The sequence below is a fragment of the Cannabis sativa genome, chromosome X, assembly GCF_029168945.1.
Source record: "Cannabis sativa cultivar Pink pepper isolate KNU-18-1 chromosome X, ASM2916894v1, whole genome shotgun sequence".
Taxonomy (NCBI): Eukaryota; Viridiplantae; Streptophyta; class Magnoliopsida; order Rosales; family Cannabaceae; genus Cannabis; species Cannabis sativa.
This window is the reverse complement of record NC_083610.1, coordinates 42,117,880-42,138,313: the sequence shown is the minus strand read 5'-3', so window position 1 is coordinate 42,138,313 and position 20,434 is coordinate 42,117,880. Positions and strand designations below refer to the sequence as shown.

At 32.3% G+C, this 20,434-nt stretch overlaps 1 protein-coding gene across 1 annotated transcript; it reads left to right on the top strand.

The window, feature by feature from the left end:
- Positions 1-13,296: 13,296 nt before the first annotated feature.
- LOC133032165 (G-type lectin S-receptor-like serine/threonine-protein kinase LECRK3) lies at positions 13,297-14,434 on the top strand. Its single transcript, XM_061106031.1, has 2 exons — positions 13,297-13,810; positions 13,893-14,434. Exons 1-2 carry the CDS (start codon positions 13,297-13,299, stop codon positions 14,432-14,434), a joined length of 1,056 nt encoding a protein of 351 aa, XP_060962014.1.
- The last annotated feature ends 6,000 nt before the right edge of the window (positions 14,435-20,434 follow it).

Genomic DNA, 20,434 nt, shown 5'->3' with positions numbered 1-20,434 from the left:
ATCTCAATTACATGCAAACTTTCTACTCTCGTGATAAATTTAACATGCAACAGGCATTAAGCATAAAAACCTTATAAGCTATCCAAACCATATAGGTACTCTCGTCCTATATCGAAATTCAGTTCTATTTTACTATAGCATATTTGACACTCACTTCTCAGATCTTGCATCAAAATCATAGACAGTTAATTGGTGGCGAGACAATTAAAAGTAATTAAGCACAAATAAAAATAGAATACATAGAAATTAGGGGGAAAATAAATCATATTAAAACCATAAACAATGTTAAAAAATATCCATCTAACACTAATAAAGTGTTTAGCTACACATGTTCATTGAAGCACAATTACACATATTAACTTTAAGAAAAGAGATGAAAAATAGAGAAGATAAGAAGAGAAGAATGTTGAAAACCCTGAGCAGTATGCCTCCAATAGTGCAGTTGATCTCTCAATCTGTATCTGAATTCTCTCTTTTTTTTCTCTCTGAAATTGCTTGCTGAAATCAACTCCCTTCTTCCCTTTATATAGGCATTGAAGGCCTAAAAATATGGAAAAAACGCACATGTTTAAATTCCGATTCGGATTTAAATTTTTGGGAAACCTCAAACGAGATATTTTTTCTACTGCGTCGACTGATAGTATTTTGGCCATAACTGTCTCAATATTCGTCGTAATTGGATGATTCAAGATGTTCCGGAAAGATAAAAGAGAGATCTACAACTTTCATGTATTGACGTTTTCCAAAATCTAATCAGAACATCGTCAAATTCAAGCTTGAAGTTTCAGTTTTATTTTCTTGCACAATTTTCTCTATTTTAAACATCATGATATTTTTATCTTTTTCCCATCTTTTTCTCTGATATTTTTCTAATCTTCTTCTATTTTAAATCTTCACAAATAAAAGATATCAAGCGTAAAAATGCTCCAAGCACAATTAAAACTCAATTAAAAATATATTAAACTTAATCTAAAATTAATACTAAAAATAACCTAACACAGTGCAACCTTCAGGAGAAGGTTTTACAAAGCTTTCAGGAGATTACTTTTCAAGTCTTGCATCGGGAGGATTCAAGCACTCAACCTTCGGGAGAAGATTTTTCAAAGCTTTCGGGAGATCGCTTTTCAAGTCTTGCATGGGGAGGATTCAAGCACTCAACCTTCGGGAGAAGGTTTTACAAGCTTTTGGGAGATTGCTTTTTAAGTCTTGCATTGGGAGGATTCAAGCACTCTTCAAGGTGATCGAAGGGATTTTGAGCTCTTAGAGTTTTATCGAGATTCGGTTAGTAGGTGGAATACATCAAGCTTGCGACATACAATAAGAGGGAGTCTATTTATGCTTAAGTCAATTACTTTGTATTTTTGATACCGATCTAATGAATCTTATCTCTGGGCGTGGCCCCGTGGACTAGTAACAATCTGAAAGGATTGTTGAAACCACTTACAAAAACCTTGTGTATTTTTAATTTTATGCACTATTTGTTTTTCTGGTTTCTTCTGGAGTTATAGAGTTGTATTCTGTAACTACGGAAAAACTGTTTTCAGTACCAGTATCATTATTCCACATTTAATTAAACATTTAATTAAATAATTAAACTAAGAATATTAAAATACGAAATTTCAGTATCTATTGAATATTGATTATGGCCTAATATAATTATCTTCCTATTACGAATTTCTTGGTAATAGCAGGTTTACTAAGGTAATTTATAGTCTTCTCAGATATATAAATCTCAATTACATGCAAATTTTCTACTCTCATGATAAATTAAACATGTAACAGACATTAAACAGAGAAACCTATAAGCTATCTAAACCATATAGGTACTCTTGTCTTATATCAAAATTCAATTATATTTCAATATAGCATAATTGACACTCATCTCGCATCAAAATCATAAAGCAATTAGTTAATGACCATACAATTAAAAGTAATTAAGTACGAATGAAATAAAATACATAAAAATTGAGGGATTATTAAATCATATTAAAACCATAAATCAATATTCTATCTTAATGTATAATATTATGCTGCTTAAAAATATAATCATGAAATTCTTAAATAAATTTTTAATCTAAAATAGATACAAAATAACTATTAGTCTACAATATATTCTCATAAAAATAAATTTAATCTTGAATGTATCATCAAATATTAAAATATAATTAACTAATTTCTATTATTATAAGCCGTTCATATGGTTAGAACAATACGATCTCGAACACGTGTAATTGCCACGTTAGATTTATCACACAAATTAACTTTACATTTTGACACACTGGTTTCACATCCTTCTATGCAGGGGCAGACGTACATGGTTATTTATGGTGGCCATGCCCCCCTAGCATATATGTAATCATGTATATGTAATTTTAAATCTTAAACTTTAGTATATTGTAATTGGCCCCTTAGCATATATGTAATTATATATATGTAATTCTAAGTCTTAAAATTTAATATATTGTAATTGAATTTTTTTAATAATTATTACATGGCGGCTCCTTTAAAAAAGTCAAAGTAAAATTTGAAGCAAATAAATGTATTATGTCTACACTAGCACTAACAAAATCATATACAATTATTACTTTCTTTTATAAAAAGAATAATACGGGTCTTTTTTCTTTTAAAGTATTTATTTATATTCTTTAATAATATTTATTTGGTTTATTTGCTAGTTAGACTATTACTACTTCACAATGTTTTTCAAAAAATTGGTTTAAAAAAAAGTGGAAAACTTCTTGATTTTATTATTTTAGCAACCATTTCTGATTTATTTATGTCAGTAGTTAGTAAAAATTAAAAAAGCAAAAAAAAAAAAATTAAATTTGTGTATAAAATAGTAACTCTTATTCTACACTTCCAGTTTCTACAGATCAATCTTTTTCTGCTATGAATATTGTGAAGATTATACTTCGCAATTAAATAAAAGATATATTTTTAAGTGATTGTTTGTTAGTGTATATAGAAAAAAAAATTGCTAAAAAAATTAGCAAAAATTCACTTATATATGAGTTTCATGACATCTAAGAGAGATGTACTGTATTTTAATTTTAATTATAATATTAATAATATATTTTGAATTATTTGTCACTTAACTTATAATATAGTTTGGCCCCCGTTGAATTTCGATTCTGGCTCCGCCCCTGCTTTTATGTTGTCTTCACTCTCAAGTTCTTTTTCTTCCCATTCTCTCAACAATGAAATTAGTTTTTAATTTTTTTAATAAATTTAATTACAACACAGTTTATCTAATTACCAAATTTTATTATAAAGTTAAAAGTTGATGACTACTAATATAATAAACTCAAATTACTAAAATTCTTACTTTTCTTGTACTAAGTACCAAAAAAAAAAATTGTGGTAATTTTACAATCCAAAAAAAAAAAATTGAATATTTTGGTACTTTAGTTACAAATTTTCCTATTTAATTTTAGATTGTAGAACCTGAAACTTCTTCGACTAAGACATTAGACTAGAAGAAGAACCAGAATAAAGCTTTCAAAGTCTATATTTTGCAGGGCCTCAAATTTTGTTACAAATACCAATGAATGAGCTGGCCTTGATTGGAATCATATGTAGCCTTACCAATGAATAACTAATTATTATTATGGCTACAATACTTTTCTTCTTTCTTCTAAATTCTCTATCTCAACTGCTCAACAAAATAATACCACCAAAATCAGTCTTTACTCTTCAATCTGTACTTCAACCAATAACTCATATTGGCTATCAAATGCAGCTGCAGGTTATTTTGACATATTCTTTGATAACACTTAAACCAAACATAATAAATGTATTTAGAATATAACAGACCAACTTTTCTTTTGACTTGAATTTTCTTTACAAATATAATATACCTATAAATTAATGAGCTACGTTCTTGCCAATCACATACATAATTAGCCTAAACCAGTTTCTCTACAAATCAAACAATTGTTCATTATGGCTGCAAATCCAATAACAGCTTTCTTCCTTCTTCTAATCACTCAAATATTATTATTCTCCATCTCAACTGCTCAACAAAATAATACCACCAAAATGATCAGTCTTATCTCTTCAATCTCTACTTCAACCAAAAACTCATATTGGCTATCAAATTCTGGCCAGTTTGGATTTGGTTTCTACAAACAAGGCAATGGTTTTTCTATTGGAATCTGGTTTGACAACATAAAGGAGAAGACAGTCGTATGGACATGGAACTGGGATCAACAGCAGCCACTCCCACAGAGCACAACACTTGTTTTGAATGATTTCGCCAACTTTGTTTCCCCTGATCAGCCTGCTGCCTCAGCTTCAATGCTCGATTCGGGTAACTTTGTCCTTTACAACTCAGATTCTAAGATCATATGGCAGAGTTTTGAGAATCCAACAGATACCCTTTTGTCAGGGAAGATTTTGGAGACAGGGAAAGAGCTTGTCTCAGCTGTCTCTGAGTCAAATCACTCCTCCGGAAGATTTCAACTTATCATGCAGACTGATGGTAATTTGGTCCAGTACCCGAGAATGAGCAATGTAGAAGCCTACCATGCTTACTGGGACTCTAAAACTAATGGGAAAGGATCACAAAATGTAACTCTGAACTTTGATGCTAACGGTAACCTATACATGTACAACACTACTAGCTCAAGTAATATAAAGACAATTCATTCTGTAGGTTGGGGACACAAGAGTGGGAATGTTACTTATCGTCTGACAATTGATGCAGATGGAATACTAAGGTTGTATTCTCACAGTATTGTTCAGGTCAATAGCAACTGGAATATCGAATGGAATTAGAGTAACAATAGGTGTAATCTTACTGGAGTGTGTGGCATGAATGCATATTGTGTTCTTGAGCAAAATCAACAACCCAATTGTACATGTCTTCCTGGTCATGATTTCATTGATCAACAACAGAGAAGTTTGGGATGTGAAAGGAGTAGCACCATAAATTATTGCACAACTGATAATTGAGATAAAGTTTCACTTGAAGAATTTTATGAAGTTTTATGGGAAAACAACTACTACTCTATTGTGCCAAAGAACAGCAGGATTGCTTGTGAACAAGATTGCTTGAAAGATTGTCAATGCGAAATTGCTATGTATACATCCAACACGTGCGACAAACTAAGGTTGCCACTGAGATATGCCAAAGTTTATCAGAGAAATAGCGATGTAGTGACCATGGTCAAAGTGCTCAATCAAAGTTCTGAGGCAACCACAACATGGGTGACGAAAGGAAGAAGTGAACGAGTTCGAAATAGATTCCTTATCAGCAGTGTTGTGTGCTTTGTATTTTCTTTCATTTTCCTATTACTTTCTATGTTTCTATGTTGCAGAAGAAATTCCTGTTCGACTAAAGTATAGTGTATGTAATATAGCATATACAAATGATATGAAATGCGGAAATCAAACTGTAATCATATCAATAATATATGCAATGAAAGGATCGATATACCTCCAGCCATTGATCTTTGAGCTTCAATCCCTGCGATAGCTTCGGTATTGGAGTTCGGGCTTCCTCGCTCTCTCAACTCTCTTTAGATGGAATTTGCTGAATGAATTCAGAATGAGTGAGGAGCTCGGGGACCGAGACCCTATATTTATAGGTGAGATACTCCATCAGTATCTGCGCCACATTAATTGTCAGAATATTTTGACAATTAATTCAGGAAATCAAATCAGGTAATGAATATAGAAATCTGACCATATATAGAATATTACATAATTGATTTTATCCAGATTCAATGAATATAAAATATTCATTTATCAGAAAATCAATTATTTATTTATTTCCTTAAATAGAAAATCATTTCCTTAATTAGAAAATAATTTCCATAAATAAAATATTCTAATATTCTCCCACTTGGTCAGCATTTAAACTAAAATATTCAAACCCAACGTTCCTCATTATATAATAAACATATGAATCATAGCGACATGTCCTCATTATGAGTCGAGTATTATCTTCCATGTATTACAATACATTTACTATATAACAATGTACTTTATGTGGCAATGTACTTAAGTGAATAAACCTTAAACCTTATGTTTATTCAGGTCCTCTGAAATTTTTCTCAAATGTAAAATTAAGATGCGCATAAATATGAGAAAAATCAAAATAAGAGTTTCATTAATAATAACTTTATTTGTACAAATTACATAAGGGAACCAAGTCCCATGTTCTCTACATGATCCTTGAATTTATGAGGTGGCAAGCCTTTTGTCATAGGATCGGCAATCATCAATTCAGTGCTAATGTGCTGAATGACCACTTTATTTTCTTTAACACGTTCTCTAATAGCTAAGTACTTAATGTCGATGTGCTTGCTTCGACTTCCACTTTTGTTGTTCTTAGCCATGAAAACAGCACTTGAACTGTCACAGAACATCTTTAATGGCCTTGCAATGGAATCAACCACTCTAAGGCCTGAAATGAAACTCTTTAGCCACACACCATGTGATGTAGCCTCAAAACAAGAAACGAACTCAGCCTCCATAGTAGAAGTAGCAGTCAAAGTTTGTTTGTTACTCCTCCAGGACACAGCTCCACCAGCAAACATAAACACGTAACCAGATGTAGATTTACGTGAATCAGTACAACCAGCGAAATCTGAGTCTGAGTAGCCAACCACTTCTAAATTGTCAGTTCGTTTGAACATCAGTTTGTAATCCTTAGTACCCTGAAGATACCTCATTACTTTCTTTGCAGCTTTCCAGTGGTCTATCCTCGGGTTACTCTGAAATCTTCCTAACATTCCGACAGAATAAGCAATGTCGGGTCTTGTGCACACCTGAGCATACATTAGGCTTCCGACAGCAGAAGCATAAGGAATGTTCTTTATTTGTTCTCTTTCAAAATCATTCTTTGGGCACTGGCTCAAATTTAATTTATCACCCTTCACAATTGGAGCAACGCTCGGTGAACAATCTTTCATATGAAATCTTTCTAAAACTCTGTTGATGTAGGCTTCTTGAGATAAACCTAAGATACCTCGGTATCTATCTCTATGAATCTTAATGCCTATGACATAGGATGCTTCACCCATGTCTTTCATCTCAAAGTTCTTTGAAAGAAATTGTTTCACTTCACGTAGCAACCCTTTATCATTGGATGCAAGAAGAATATCGTCCACATATAAAACAAGAAAAACAGATTTTACTCCCACTTTCCTTCAGGTATATGCATTGATCCATGACATTCTCTTCAAATCCAAAGGAAGAGATGACATCATGAAATTTTAAATACCATTGGCGGGATGCTTGTTTTAATCCATAGATGGACTTCTTGAGCTTGCATACCAAATCCTGACCTTCACTAGAGGAGAATCCTTCTGGTTGTTTCATGTATACCTATTCCTCTAGATCACCATTCAGAAAAGCAGTTTTTACATCCATCTGCTCCAGCTCTAAATCAAAATGAGCAACTAATGCCAAGATGACTCTGAGGGAATCTTTCTTTGATACAGGAGAAAAGGTCTCCGTGTAGTCAATTCCTTCCTCTTGAGTAAATCCTTTAGCAACAAGTCTCGCTTTGTACCTCTCAGTGTTGCCTAATGAGTCTTTCTTAGTTTTATAGACCCATTTACAACCAATGGCTCTCGCCCCATTAGGCAACTTTACAAGTTCCCAGACTCTGTTGCACCTCATAGAATTCATTTCATCATCTATAGCATTGTACCACAATTTTGATTCTCTACTGTTCATAGCTTGTAAAAACGTTTCTGGATCATTTCCAATTCCAATATCAGATTCTAATAAATACACAACGTAGTCTTTGTAAATATTTGGTTTGATAGGTCTAGTAGATCTTCTTAAGACTTCACCAACGAGTGCTCTTAAGGAGGAGCAAGAAAGTTCGGCGGGTTCGGCGGAGTTGTTCAACAGTTGCAGGCAACTCTTGAACATCTTGATCTACTGGATTATCATTACCAACTTGTGGATCTTCAGTGATTGGTAATGGTTGTTCAACATTCGTTTGAACTACAGGAGTGTTAACCATTATCAATCTTGCTTTTGAAGTGGAAGGTTCTGAAGGATCTTTCTCAGGACCTAAGTCCTTTGATTGATCACTCCCACTGATCAAGGCATTCTCAAGAAATTTTGCATTCCTTGATTCCACAATTCTTGTGCTATGAGATGGACAATAAAACTTGTAACCTTTAGACTTTTCAGCGTACCCTATAAAGAATCCGCTTATGGTCCTTGGGTCCAATTTCTTCTCTTGTGGATTATATATTCGACTTCCGCATGGACATCCCCAAATGCGTACATGATTCAAACTTGGTTTCCAACCTTTCCATAATTCAAAAGGAGTTTTTGAGACTGCCTTTGTTGGAACTCGGTTTAATATGTACACGGATGTCTTTAATGCTTCAGTCCACAAGGATTTAGGAAGGTTAGAGTTGCTACTAAGCATACTCCGCACCATGTCCTTTAATGTTCGGTTTCTTCTTTCTGCAACACCATTTTGCTCGGGTGTACCAGGCAAGGTGTAATGGGCAACAATCCCATTTTCTTCAAGAAACTTCGCAAATGCACCAGGTGCTTGTCCATCTTCTGTGTATCTACCATAATACTCACCTCCTCTATCTGATCTCACTATCTTAATTTGCTTGTTGCATTGTTTCTCTACTTCAGCTTTAAATATCTTAAAGACATCTAATGCTTCACTTTTATTATGAAGTAAGTAGATATACATGTAGCGTGAGTAATCATCTATGAATGAGATGAAGTATTTCTGACCATGTGACTCCATATCTGGACTACATATATCAGTATGTATGATTTCTAATATTTCAGAACTCCTATGGACACCAGTTTTGACAGACTTGGAGGTTTGCTTTCCCTTAATGCAATCCACACAAGTATCAAAGTCAGTAAAATCTAAGGTATTGAGTACCCCATCTTTTACCAACCTTTTAATTCTATCAATGGAGATATGTCCCAATCTCCGGTGCCACAATGTACAGGAATCCTCTTTCATAACACGTCTTTTAGTGCCAGCGTGAACATGCATAACATTATTAGTGGTAGTATTTTGTAAATTAAGGCAGTAAAGACCATCAGACAAAATACCATTTCCAACACATTCAGATTTATAATATAAATTGAAATATTTGTCTAAAAATGTAAAGGAAAAACCAAAGGGTATAAGTCTTGAAACTGAAATCAAGTTTCTAGAGAAACTTGGTACATAAAAGGTCTTTTCTAACTTTAAAACAAAACCATTACTTAAAACTAAATTGCATGTTCCAATAGCTTCCACATGTGAGCCCATCTTGTTTCCAGATAAGATGTTTTGCTCACTTGCCACTGGCTTCCTTAGATTTTGAATATCCTGCAAGGAATTTGTTATGTGAATTGTTGAACCAGAATCAATCCACCATGTGTTAAGATTAACATTAGCCATATTAGATTCATAACACACTAAGAAAATTGGATTACCTTTGTCATCCATCAATTTCTTGAACTGGCTGCACTCCTTTTTCGCATGTCCCTTTTGTTTACAAAAGAAACATTTGATGGAATCTCTCTTTATGGCAGCCTTGGGAGCCATGGGCTTTTTCCCTTTGTTCTTCTTGAATGGCTTGCGTTTCTTAGGTTGAGTGGTCAGGTGAACACTTTCTCCTTGCTCCTGTAGGAGCCTGGCTTCCTCTTGGACACACATGGTCATCAATTCATTGATAGTCCATTTTTCTTTATGTGTGTTGTAGGAAATTTTGAAAGGCCCATACTGTGGAGGAAGATTATGAAGGATGTAATGAACCAGGAAGGTATCAGGAATGATAACGTCGAGTTTCTTCAAATGAGCAGTGATGTCCCTCATTTTAGAAATGTGTTCTCGAACTCCTTTAACACCGGTGAGTTTTGTGGACGAGAACTCTTGGATTAGGTTGATGAACAAAGATTTATCTGAAGTGTCAAATTGCTCATCCATCACTTTGATAAAATCTGTCACCTTCTCAGGTGGCTCCACCGATCCACGCATTCCCATAGGAATTCTGGACATAATAAACATGATGCATAGACGATTAGATTGCTCCCACTTTTCACGCAGTGTAATTTCAGCAGCGGTGCTAGTATCAGTGATAGCAGCTGGTTCATCTTTCCTTATTGCATAGTCCATGTCAGTGCAAGCTAGGTGGAGAAGAACTCGTTCCTTCCAGATTTTGAAGTTGTCACTCCTAAGCTCAGGGATTTCACTAGTGATTTCAGCATATTTAGAGGTGGATGAAATAGCTGCAAGAATAGGATTACAAATTTAGATGTTAAAAGAAAATTGAGGCTTTAATGAATTCATGTTTTACCAATGTAGAAACATGATGAAGATGAAAATTTTATTAAATCTAAAATTGCCTGTGGGCTAAATTTTAAATCTAATAAAATTAGATGAACTTTATGATAGATTAAATGAAGTATTTAATTTAGAAATAATGGAGGAATGAAATCTATCTTTAATTAAAATTTGTGATAACACTATTAAATCAAATCCTCATAACTCCCTGTGGGGTAAATTAAGAGAATTTAACTTAATATATTATCCTAATTAATTATAAAAAATATAATAAAATCCCTGTGGGGTAAAATTATTATATCCAAATAATTAATTACAAGTTTTGTCCATTAAGGTGAATTTTAATTAATATATAATTTTATATAATTAAAGATGCTGTGGCTACTCCCTAATTATTTAAAATTATATTTTCACTTAGACATTAGGTATTGGGCTCTACCTAAAAGTAATTTCGTTATTAACATAATAGACAATCACTGAGATTAGTGCTCCTAGTGTGGTCGTGCGAAGATCATTAAAAACCGTTCTAGATATGAGCATTTGTCCCAGGTTCATGTTTTCTTATGTCAAACCACAAAACTACTTACGTTTTATTCATATTTTATTCATTTTATAAAGTTTTATGAATATTTTATGACTAATTTTATGAAGTTTTATGAAACTTAATTGCTAAATAAAATATTCAACCTATCTTAATGTTTGAATATTTCTAAATATATGTAGCACTATAAAAGGAATTTATGTATAGCGTTTAAATCATACAAATCTAAATTAATTGCATTAAACATAAATTTGTCAAATAAATACAAAATAATACAATTAATGTATGATTATTAATTAAATGCTAATTCCTTAAAATGAAATTAATGACAGATTTTTCAAAATTAATTTAGATAATAAATTGCATAAATTTGGTAATATATAATTAAATGCACAAATTAGCACAATTTTTACATGCCTAAATAAATCATGTAATAAATTACCAAATTAAACAAATTTCCATTTTCAATTTATACTAGATATATGTATTAAACAAAAATGGAAAATTAACTAAATGCAATTTATTGAATAAATTAACACAAAAATAGGAAATAATTAATATTCCAAATAAATAAAAAATTTATAAAAAATTCGGAATTTTTCCATTTTTTTTTAAAAAAAATCACACTGCCAAACGACATGTCGTTTTTTGCAAAGCTCAAAACGACAAGTCGTTTTTACATACTGCAAGGCTGATCTCAAAATGAAAAACGACATGTCGTTTTCCATGGGGGAAAAACGACATGTCGTTTAATAAAACGACAGCAGACACAATCCTTAAAAAAAACGACGCGTCGTTTTTCAGAAAGGAAAAACGACATGTCGTTTTATCAAACGACAGCAACCCAGAAACACTGAAAAACGACATGTCGTTTGTGGAAAACGACACGTCGTTTGGGTTGTCTTCTTCAGCCAATCGGGGTCAATTTTTACCCGTTTTTCTGCACGCGGGTCCGTCGAACCCGACCCAAACCCGATCGGAAATTGCGTTTCCGACGACCAAATTGCGTGTTTTCAAATCTAAAATGTTCTAAATCAAATAATAAAGAGATCCACATAGATTTTATGCACGAAAACACGAAAAAATATAAACTTTAATATCACGAAGTTAATCGGGTCCGAAAAAGTTTTAACTGAAATTTTTTTCCATCTTTAAGTTTTTCAAGGGATTTTTCAATGCTTAGATCGATCTATGATACTATACGAATATAGTAATGTAGATAGAATTCGAAATAAACACCGAAAAAAAATGAAAAACGGAAAAAATAAATTTTACAGCGATAACTTTATATTATATATATATGCATGTATATATGAAAATAAATATTATGAATATATTATGCGATAAAACATATATATAATATACAATATGTATAAACATATATACATATATGTAAATATACTGAAAATGAAAATATATATATACCGTACGTATAAACTATATTATATATATATGAACCGTAGGAATAAAACTGTATATATATATGCGTATGAAAATATATATATAAAGGATTGTATGAATATGAGTATATATATATACACCAACGAACCAAAATAAATATATTTAAATATGAACAGTGTATATAAGTGTATATATATGAAACTCAACCAAAATCAAGGCAGAGATAAATCCGCTCTGATACCAACTGTTAGACTAAAATGTAGTGTATGTAATATAGCATATACAAATGATATGAAATGCGGAAAACAAACTATAATCATATCAATAATATATGCAATGAAATGATCGATATACCTCCAGCCATTGATCTTTGAGCTTCAATCCCTGCGATAGCTTCGGTATTGGAGTTCGGGCTTCCTCGCTCTCTCAACTCTCTTTAGATGGAATTTGCTGAATGAATTCAGAATGAGTGAGGAACTCGGAGACCGAGACCCTATATTTATAGGTGAGATACTCCATCAGTATCTGCGCCACATTAATTGTCAGAATATTTTGACAATTAATTCATGAAATCAAATCAGGTAATGAATATAGAAATCTGACCATATATAGAATATTACATAATTGATTTTGTCCAGATTCAATAAATATAAAATATTCATTTATCAGAAAATCAATTATTTATTTATTTACTTAATTAGAAAATAATTTCCATAAATAAAATATTCTAATAATTCCCACTCTCATACAATAGTTATAGAGAATCCAATAGACAGATATTAAAGGTAGAAGAAGTACTAACTGTTCGATCATTTACTTCCAACGAGCTTGAAATAGCTACAAATTTCTTCATGGAGCCATTGGGAAAGGGTTCTTTTGGAACGGTTTTTAAAGGAACCTTAAGATTTCAAGATGGGGAAAGAGCCATTGCTGTCAAAAGGCTCGAAAAAGTTGCAGTCGAAGGAGAGGTGGAATTCTTAAATGAAATGAGATCCATTGGTAGAACTCACCACAAAAATCTGGTTCGTCTTTTGGTTATTGCCATGAAAATTCAAACAGGCTTCTAGTCTATGATTACATGAGACATGGATCATTATCAAACTTTCTCTTCAAATCAGAAACAAAACCACATTGGAATGACAGAGTGAAAATAACTTTGGGCATTGCTCGCGGCATCTTATATCTGCATGAAGATTGCGAGAATAAGATCATTTATTGTGACATAAATCCCAACAACATATTGATCGATGAGAATCGTGATGTCAAAATTGTAGATTTTGGATTGACAAAGCTACTAATGCCAGATCAAACAAGGACACACACCGGGATTAGAGGAACGAGGGGGTTCGTGGCTCCAGAGTGGCACAAGGGCCAGCCTATTACAACCAAAGCTGATGTTTACATCTTTGGAATTGTTCTTTTGGTGATCATATGTTGTCGTCCAAGTGTTGATGTTAGTGTTCCTGAAGAAGAAGCCATCTTAGTGGATTGGGTTTACGAGTGTTTCATGAAAAATAATTGGACAGGTCTAATGATTGATGAAGAAGTGAACGAGAAAGAGTTTGACAGATTGTTGAAGATTGGGATTTGGTGTATACAAGTAGAGCCAACATTGGAATGACAGAGTGAAAATAACTTTAGGCATTACTCGCGGCATCTTATATCTGCATGAAGATTGCGAGAATAAGATCATTCATTGTGACATAAATCCCAACAACATATTGATCGATGAGAATCGTGATGTCAAAATTGCAGATTTTGGATTGACAAAGCTACTAATGCTAGATCAAACAAGGACACACACCGGGATTAGAGGAACGAGGGGGTTCGTGGCTCCAGAGTGGCACAAGGGCCAGCCTATTACAACCAAAGTTGATGTTTACATCTTTGGAATTGTTCTTTTGGTGATCATATGTTGTCGTCCAAGTGTTGATGTTAGTGTTCCTGAAGAAGAAGCCATCTTAGTGGATTGGGTTTACGAGTGTTTCATGAATAATAATTGGACAAGTCTAATGATTGATGAAGAAGTGAACGAGGAAGAGTTTGACAGATTGTTGAAGATTGGGATTTGGTGTATACAAGTAGAGCCAACAATTCGTCCTCCTATGAAGAAGGTAGTGGCCATGGTGGAAGGAACTCTAGCTATTCCTATTCCTCCATGCATAGTTTCTTGCAATGATTCCTCCTCGTATTTCTTAGATATAGCTCACGCTTAAATTTGTTTATAATGTTGCCATTGTGCTTTCTTTTTCTAAGAAAGGAATTATATTTGTAGTAATGAAATAAAATGGTAGGATTTGAGAATGTGATGTAGGCATGATACAAGTTTAATTAATTTGATGCTGCCTGTTATATAGTTCCTCATATCAATGCTCACAAAACTAATATGAGCCATATAAGTTACTATATCTCCATCAATCACACTACCCTTCCTCCTTCCAAGTCTCTAATTATCTTACTTTTCCTCCTCTTTAACGAACATAACCTTGGGAATTTTTTTGACTAAACTGTACTCCTTAAAAAATATTTGAGTAAATTGTACTCTAAAATTAAAGTGACTAGGCAAAGTTTCTTTGACAAGACTTGGATCAAAGAACTTCAGAATTTTTAGACTTAATAAATTTCTAAACATCCCTCAATGAATCAGTCAATCAGGTAATATTATGTTCCTGTTTAATTAAGATTCTACTTTTTGACTTATTTTTACTATTTATATAATTATTATATGAAGATTTTTTTAATAAAAAATATTTTATAAAATGTTTCGATATCATTAAGAAAAAAATTTGAGTAAATTAAGAATTATATAAATTATTTTAATTTTAAAAATAAATTCTTAAAAGCTATTTGGACGAAGCTACAAATCCTAACTTCTTTTAAAAATTTAAATTAAAAAAAAAACTTTCATTGTTTATCAAAATACTCATAAAAGAATTTTTTTAATTCTAAAAACCAAGCTTAAATTTATCTTATAAATGATAAGTCTCTTATCTCTCTCCAGCTTAATGTACTTTAATGCATTTTGTTTCCAGTTGCTTGATAGGACTCAACTGTATTTTCACACTAAAACCTTTCTAAGAAATTTTCAAAATTCTTCTATGAAATTGACATGTATTTCTTCTTAGAAAATATAAATTTATGAATCAATATGTTATGCATAGTCCCAATATGTAGTAGAGTAATGGTTGTCCTAGTTTATAGGAATTGTCCTATTCTAATGGTGTCAATGTAGTAGTGGTTTGTAGTGTGAAATGTGTAGTTAGTAGTTTGTAGTGATCCTATTTTCTAACATTAGCTATTGGTTAATAGCTCTATATAAAGAGCAAGTACTTGTACGATTTTGTGTATTCAGAAAGTAATAAAAGTTTTTTTTTTTTTTATTAAACCTTGTCTTTTCTTTAAGGGTAAATACCATTTCAGATCTCGTGTTTTGCAAAAGTTATAGATTGGACTGTCTGTTTTGTTAAATAACAAAATAGACCTTGTATTTTCTAAAATACTGAGCTTAATTTTCAACAATTTTTTTTTTAATATAACCAACTTAAAGACAATTCCTCATACGAACAGATACATAAAATGTAAACAATTTTGTCATAAACACATTTAAATCGGATTATTATTAAATTTTATTTTGACGAAAAATCAGTTCAAGGTCTTATTGTACTATTTTGTAAAGTACATGGTCTATTTTGTCATTTAATAAAATAGAGGGTCTGTTGTGATATTTTGCACACGCAAGTGTACATATCGTTACAAGTAGTAAACTCACTAGGAGTGAGGTCGATCCCACAGGGATTATAGTTAACTACGTTGAAATTAAACTTTTACTTCTATTTGGTTAAATAAAAATTAAATAAGAATTAAAAATAAGAAAACTAGTAAGAAGCAATTATTTAAGAAAATTGACAGTTAATAAAAACTAGGGCTTCGATTTCAATTGTTTCTATTGATTATGGCCTAATATGATTACTTTCCTAATATTAATTTCTATGCAATAGCAAGTTTACTAAGGTAATTTATAGTCTTCTCAGATATATAAATCTCAATTACATGCAAACTTTCTACTCTCGTGATAAATTTAACATGTAACAGGCATTAAGCATAGAAACCCTATAAGTTATTTAAACCATATAGGTACTCTCGTCCTATATCAAAATTCAGTTCTATTTCACTATAGAATAATTGACACTCACTTCTCAGCTCTCGCATCAAAATCATAGACAGTTAATTGGTGGCCAGACAATTAAAAGTAATTAAGTACGAATGAAATAGAATACATAGAAATTAGGGAGAAAATAAATCATATTAAAACCGTAAAACAATATTAAGCAATCTCTATCTACACCCTAATTAAATGTTTAGCTACTCATGTTTATGGAAGCACAATCACACATATTAACTTTAAGAAAAAGAAGAAGACAGAGAATAAAATAATGTTGAAAACCCTCTGCAAAATGCCTCTAGTATTGACTTCTGTCTCTGAAATTCGTACTCCTTTTCCCTCTAAAATTGCTTGACTGAAATCAACTCCAGTTCACCCTTTATATAGGCTTTCAGGGACTAAAAAGATAAAAAAAAAAAACGCACATGTTAAATTCCTATTCGAACTAGGAAACCCCCAACACCCACGTGAGAGAAAAATACGATTTTTGTGCTGTTTAGGGGGGCAGGCCGCGACATGCTAAAGCCATGTCGTGGCTCGTGTTGGAGTTCGACGGCGATTTTTCTACTGCGTTGACTGATAGTATTTTGGCCATAACACTCTCGATATTGCTCAGAATTGGACGATTCAAGATGTTCCGGAAAGATAAAAGAGAGATATAGAACTTTTATGTTTTAACTTTTTCCAAAATCTAATCAGAAGATAGTCGAATTCAGGCTTGAAGTTGGAGCTTTATTTTCTTGCACAGTTTTCTCTATTTAAATATCATCTTTTTGTGAGATATTTTGATCTTTTTTCATCTTATTCCTTTGATATTTTCTAGTCTTCTTCTATTTGAAATCTGCAAAAATAAAAGATAACAAGCGTGAAAATGCTCCAAACACGATTAAAACTAAATTAAAAATATACTAAACTTAATCTAAAATTAATACTAAAAATAACCTAACAAATTCCCCCAAACTAAGCTTTTACCCGTCCTCGAGTAAAACACTAACTAAACATTAAACAAGTCAATATCCAAGTAGCTTCAATAACATGATTATGAAAAAAATTCACTTATGCATATGCTCCAGAATTTCAGTTCAATTACACCCTTGACAGATTTCAATGTATTTTCATTTAGCTTATGAAATCATATAATGCAATTAACTACACTTGAATCACTTTATGCATGCCAATTACAATTATCAATCCACTAACCCAAAATTCCATATGCTTGCAATACTTACTATTCTCCACTAATATAGATTAATGCACAACTAAGAATCAGAAGGTCTTTCTAGGCTTGTATTGTTAGGCTTAGGTAAGGGTAGATGAAATGGTCATTTAGGCTTGCCTATACCATAAGCTTTTCCAATCATGTCACCCAAAATATTTTTCACACAATCCCAATACCTCTTTTTCTAATTGCATGAGAGATATTTTTTTTTCTTTTTTTTCTTTCAACAAGATTACAACAACTTTATATTTATCTTTTTTTTTTTTCAAGTTGTTGTCAATCAATTTTTTTTTTTCTTTTTATATTCTCTCAAATTTCACACCTTTTCCACACACATACATCAAACCTCCCATCCAAATTCTCCCAAACTAAAGATATACTTACGGTATAATTAGGGTTAAATATTTTGGATATTCATGGGTTTATCTTTCTTTGCTCAATATGTGTAAAAAAATAAGTTAAGGCTCAAATAAGGTAACGAGGATAAACTTACAGGGATGGCTTGAAAGGCACAATTGATCAAAAAAAAAAATGCCTAAATCACTTTCCTAGTCATACATAATTTATTATTTCGCCTCAAATAGCAAGCAAGCAAGTTCTAGAATTTATTTCAAAAAACTTTCCACATTTCAAAATTAGCATACATAAATCAATTCAATTACTAGAAAATTACTTAATATGATTCCATGTTCTTTTAAAGCAAAAATTAAAATTAGTCAAGAGTATAATATCACCAAGCACACGGACTTTTCAAAAAATAAATGAACTTTTCAAAGCATGCTATCTACCTACTTTCAAATTAACTCATATTAAGCAAATTAACTCACATTAAAATTAATTTTAGAACTAAAAAAATAAAAAATTTAAATTTTAAAATTTAAGCTCACCCCCCAAACTAAAGTGACACATTGTCCCCAATGTGACATTAAAAACTAAAGGGAAGGGAACTTACCTGAGCACCACATCAATAAGCGGTTGACGCCCATAAAAAGCGTCATGCAAGACAACTTGAAAATTATTGTTGTACTTGTTGGGTTTTGTGCCCTAAATAAAACCCTTTATAATCTGATTAGTTATCAATATAAGAAACTTGAAGTGATTTATGTTTGCATGAATTTTACATGCTAATGGTTTAATATGTTTATTACATTTACACACAAAATCTGTTAAGTCCAGATCATATGTTTATTCACAATTACAGTATTGTCAACACAGTGGAATGTAATTGTGATTATATGAATCAAAAGACTAAGTCCCTGTTTCATCAGTGTTTTGGCTTTACACTGATGTGATAATCAACGATGATGTGTACTTACACTTAAAGTAAGTGTTATGTTCTTTCCAGGGACATTGGTAAAGTATACTAGTTTCGAATGTATGGAGTTTACATTGGACTGGACCGATATTGCAACTTAGTTAAGATATTATAAACTTACCGTCATATCTTACCACGTCAATATCAGTAGTTGATCTTAAGATTAAAAGAAACTAAATCCTGATATGCTTAGGCTCAACTCAGGAGTACTATTCATGTTCTTTGATTTATTAGTTAAGCCTACTTTTGGGTCAGGGTGATACGTATATTTTGGGAACATGATAGTATGATTGAGTGGGAGTGCTGAACATAAATATGGAATCTATAGCTTCTACTGGTGTATAGAAGTCAAGTGATGATTCCCTTCGAGCTTAGCTAAATAGAAGTAAATGGATGAGATCTTGTTTAAGTGACTAATTCTTAGATCACTAAACATCATTTACAGGTAGCTAAGTGTTTTAAGGGGCAAAATACGTTGAGGGGTGAGAACGGTAAAATTATCCCATCTCGATGTAAATTATCTATATAGAGGATCTTTGATCACAATAAGATTATAACAATGGTTAAATGAGATAGCATATCTATATCGTGGAACATATAATATGCTCTATATAAGTCTGAGAGTGCAATTCTAAGTTCTAAGAGTGGATTCAACGAAGAATTAATAAGTAGGGATTTACTTAGTAAATTCGGTTCACTTATTGGAAACTCAGCATATAGATCCATGGTCCCCATTCTAGTTGAGACTATACTGCTTGTAAGACTCAATAATTGATTTGTGATTAATCAATTATAATTCTAAAGTTAGACTATGTCTGATTTGTGAATTTTCACTGAGTAGGGGGGAAATTCTAACGAAAAGAGATTCTATGTTCATTTATTAATGTTGACGCGGTTTTTCGTCAACAGATCTAAGAAGATCGTAAAACGAGCAAGATGAACACAAGCAATAGTTAATCAAAGTAAACCGGTTTGCAAAAAGAAATTCACCATAAACGAACACAAGAATTTTATAGTGGTTCACCCCCTTTCAGCGGTAATAGGCTAGTCCACTTGGAGTGTTATTGATCTCAATGCTTGAGGTGAGTTCTCCAGAGTTATGTTCTCCAAGAGTTCACTCCTCAAGTGAGTTTTTAGAATTTGAGAGAGGGAGCTCAAGAGTATGATCTCGTGAGTATCAATTTCAGGGTCCCTTTACAAGTGATTTCACCCCCCTTATATAGATATTCATCTAGGATTTAAAATCCCTTAAACATAGGTATGCCCTCCAGTAACTATAGTTCGGTTAGGTTCAAGATACAAAATAATAATAAAATAATTATTTAAAAAATAAATATCTCTTCACTTATCACTTTTTGACTATATTTTCGGAGCAGCTCTAACAGCACGCGTCCCTCGTATTTAGCGGACCCGGATGGTCATGGGTACCTGAGGGGAGCTAATTGGGTCGGTTCGTGCCCATCAGGTCCTTGAGATAATTTGATGTACCGAGGAGCCCTTTACACCTTAGCACCTGACGG

Bases quoted from the DNA above. Each gene is read 5' to 3' on its own strand.
- LOC133032165 (XM_061106031.1), top strand. From the start codon at position 13,297: ATGAGACATGGATCATTATCAAACTTTCTCTTCAAATCAGAAACAAAA. The intron at 13,811-13,892 runs GTATACAAGTAG...ATCTGCATGAAG, and splicing joins GTTGAAGATTGGGATTTGGT to ATTGCGAGAATAAGATCATT.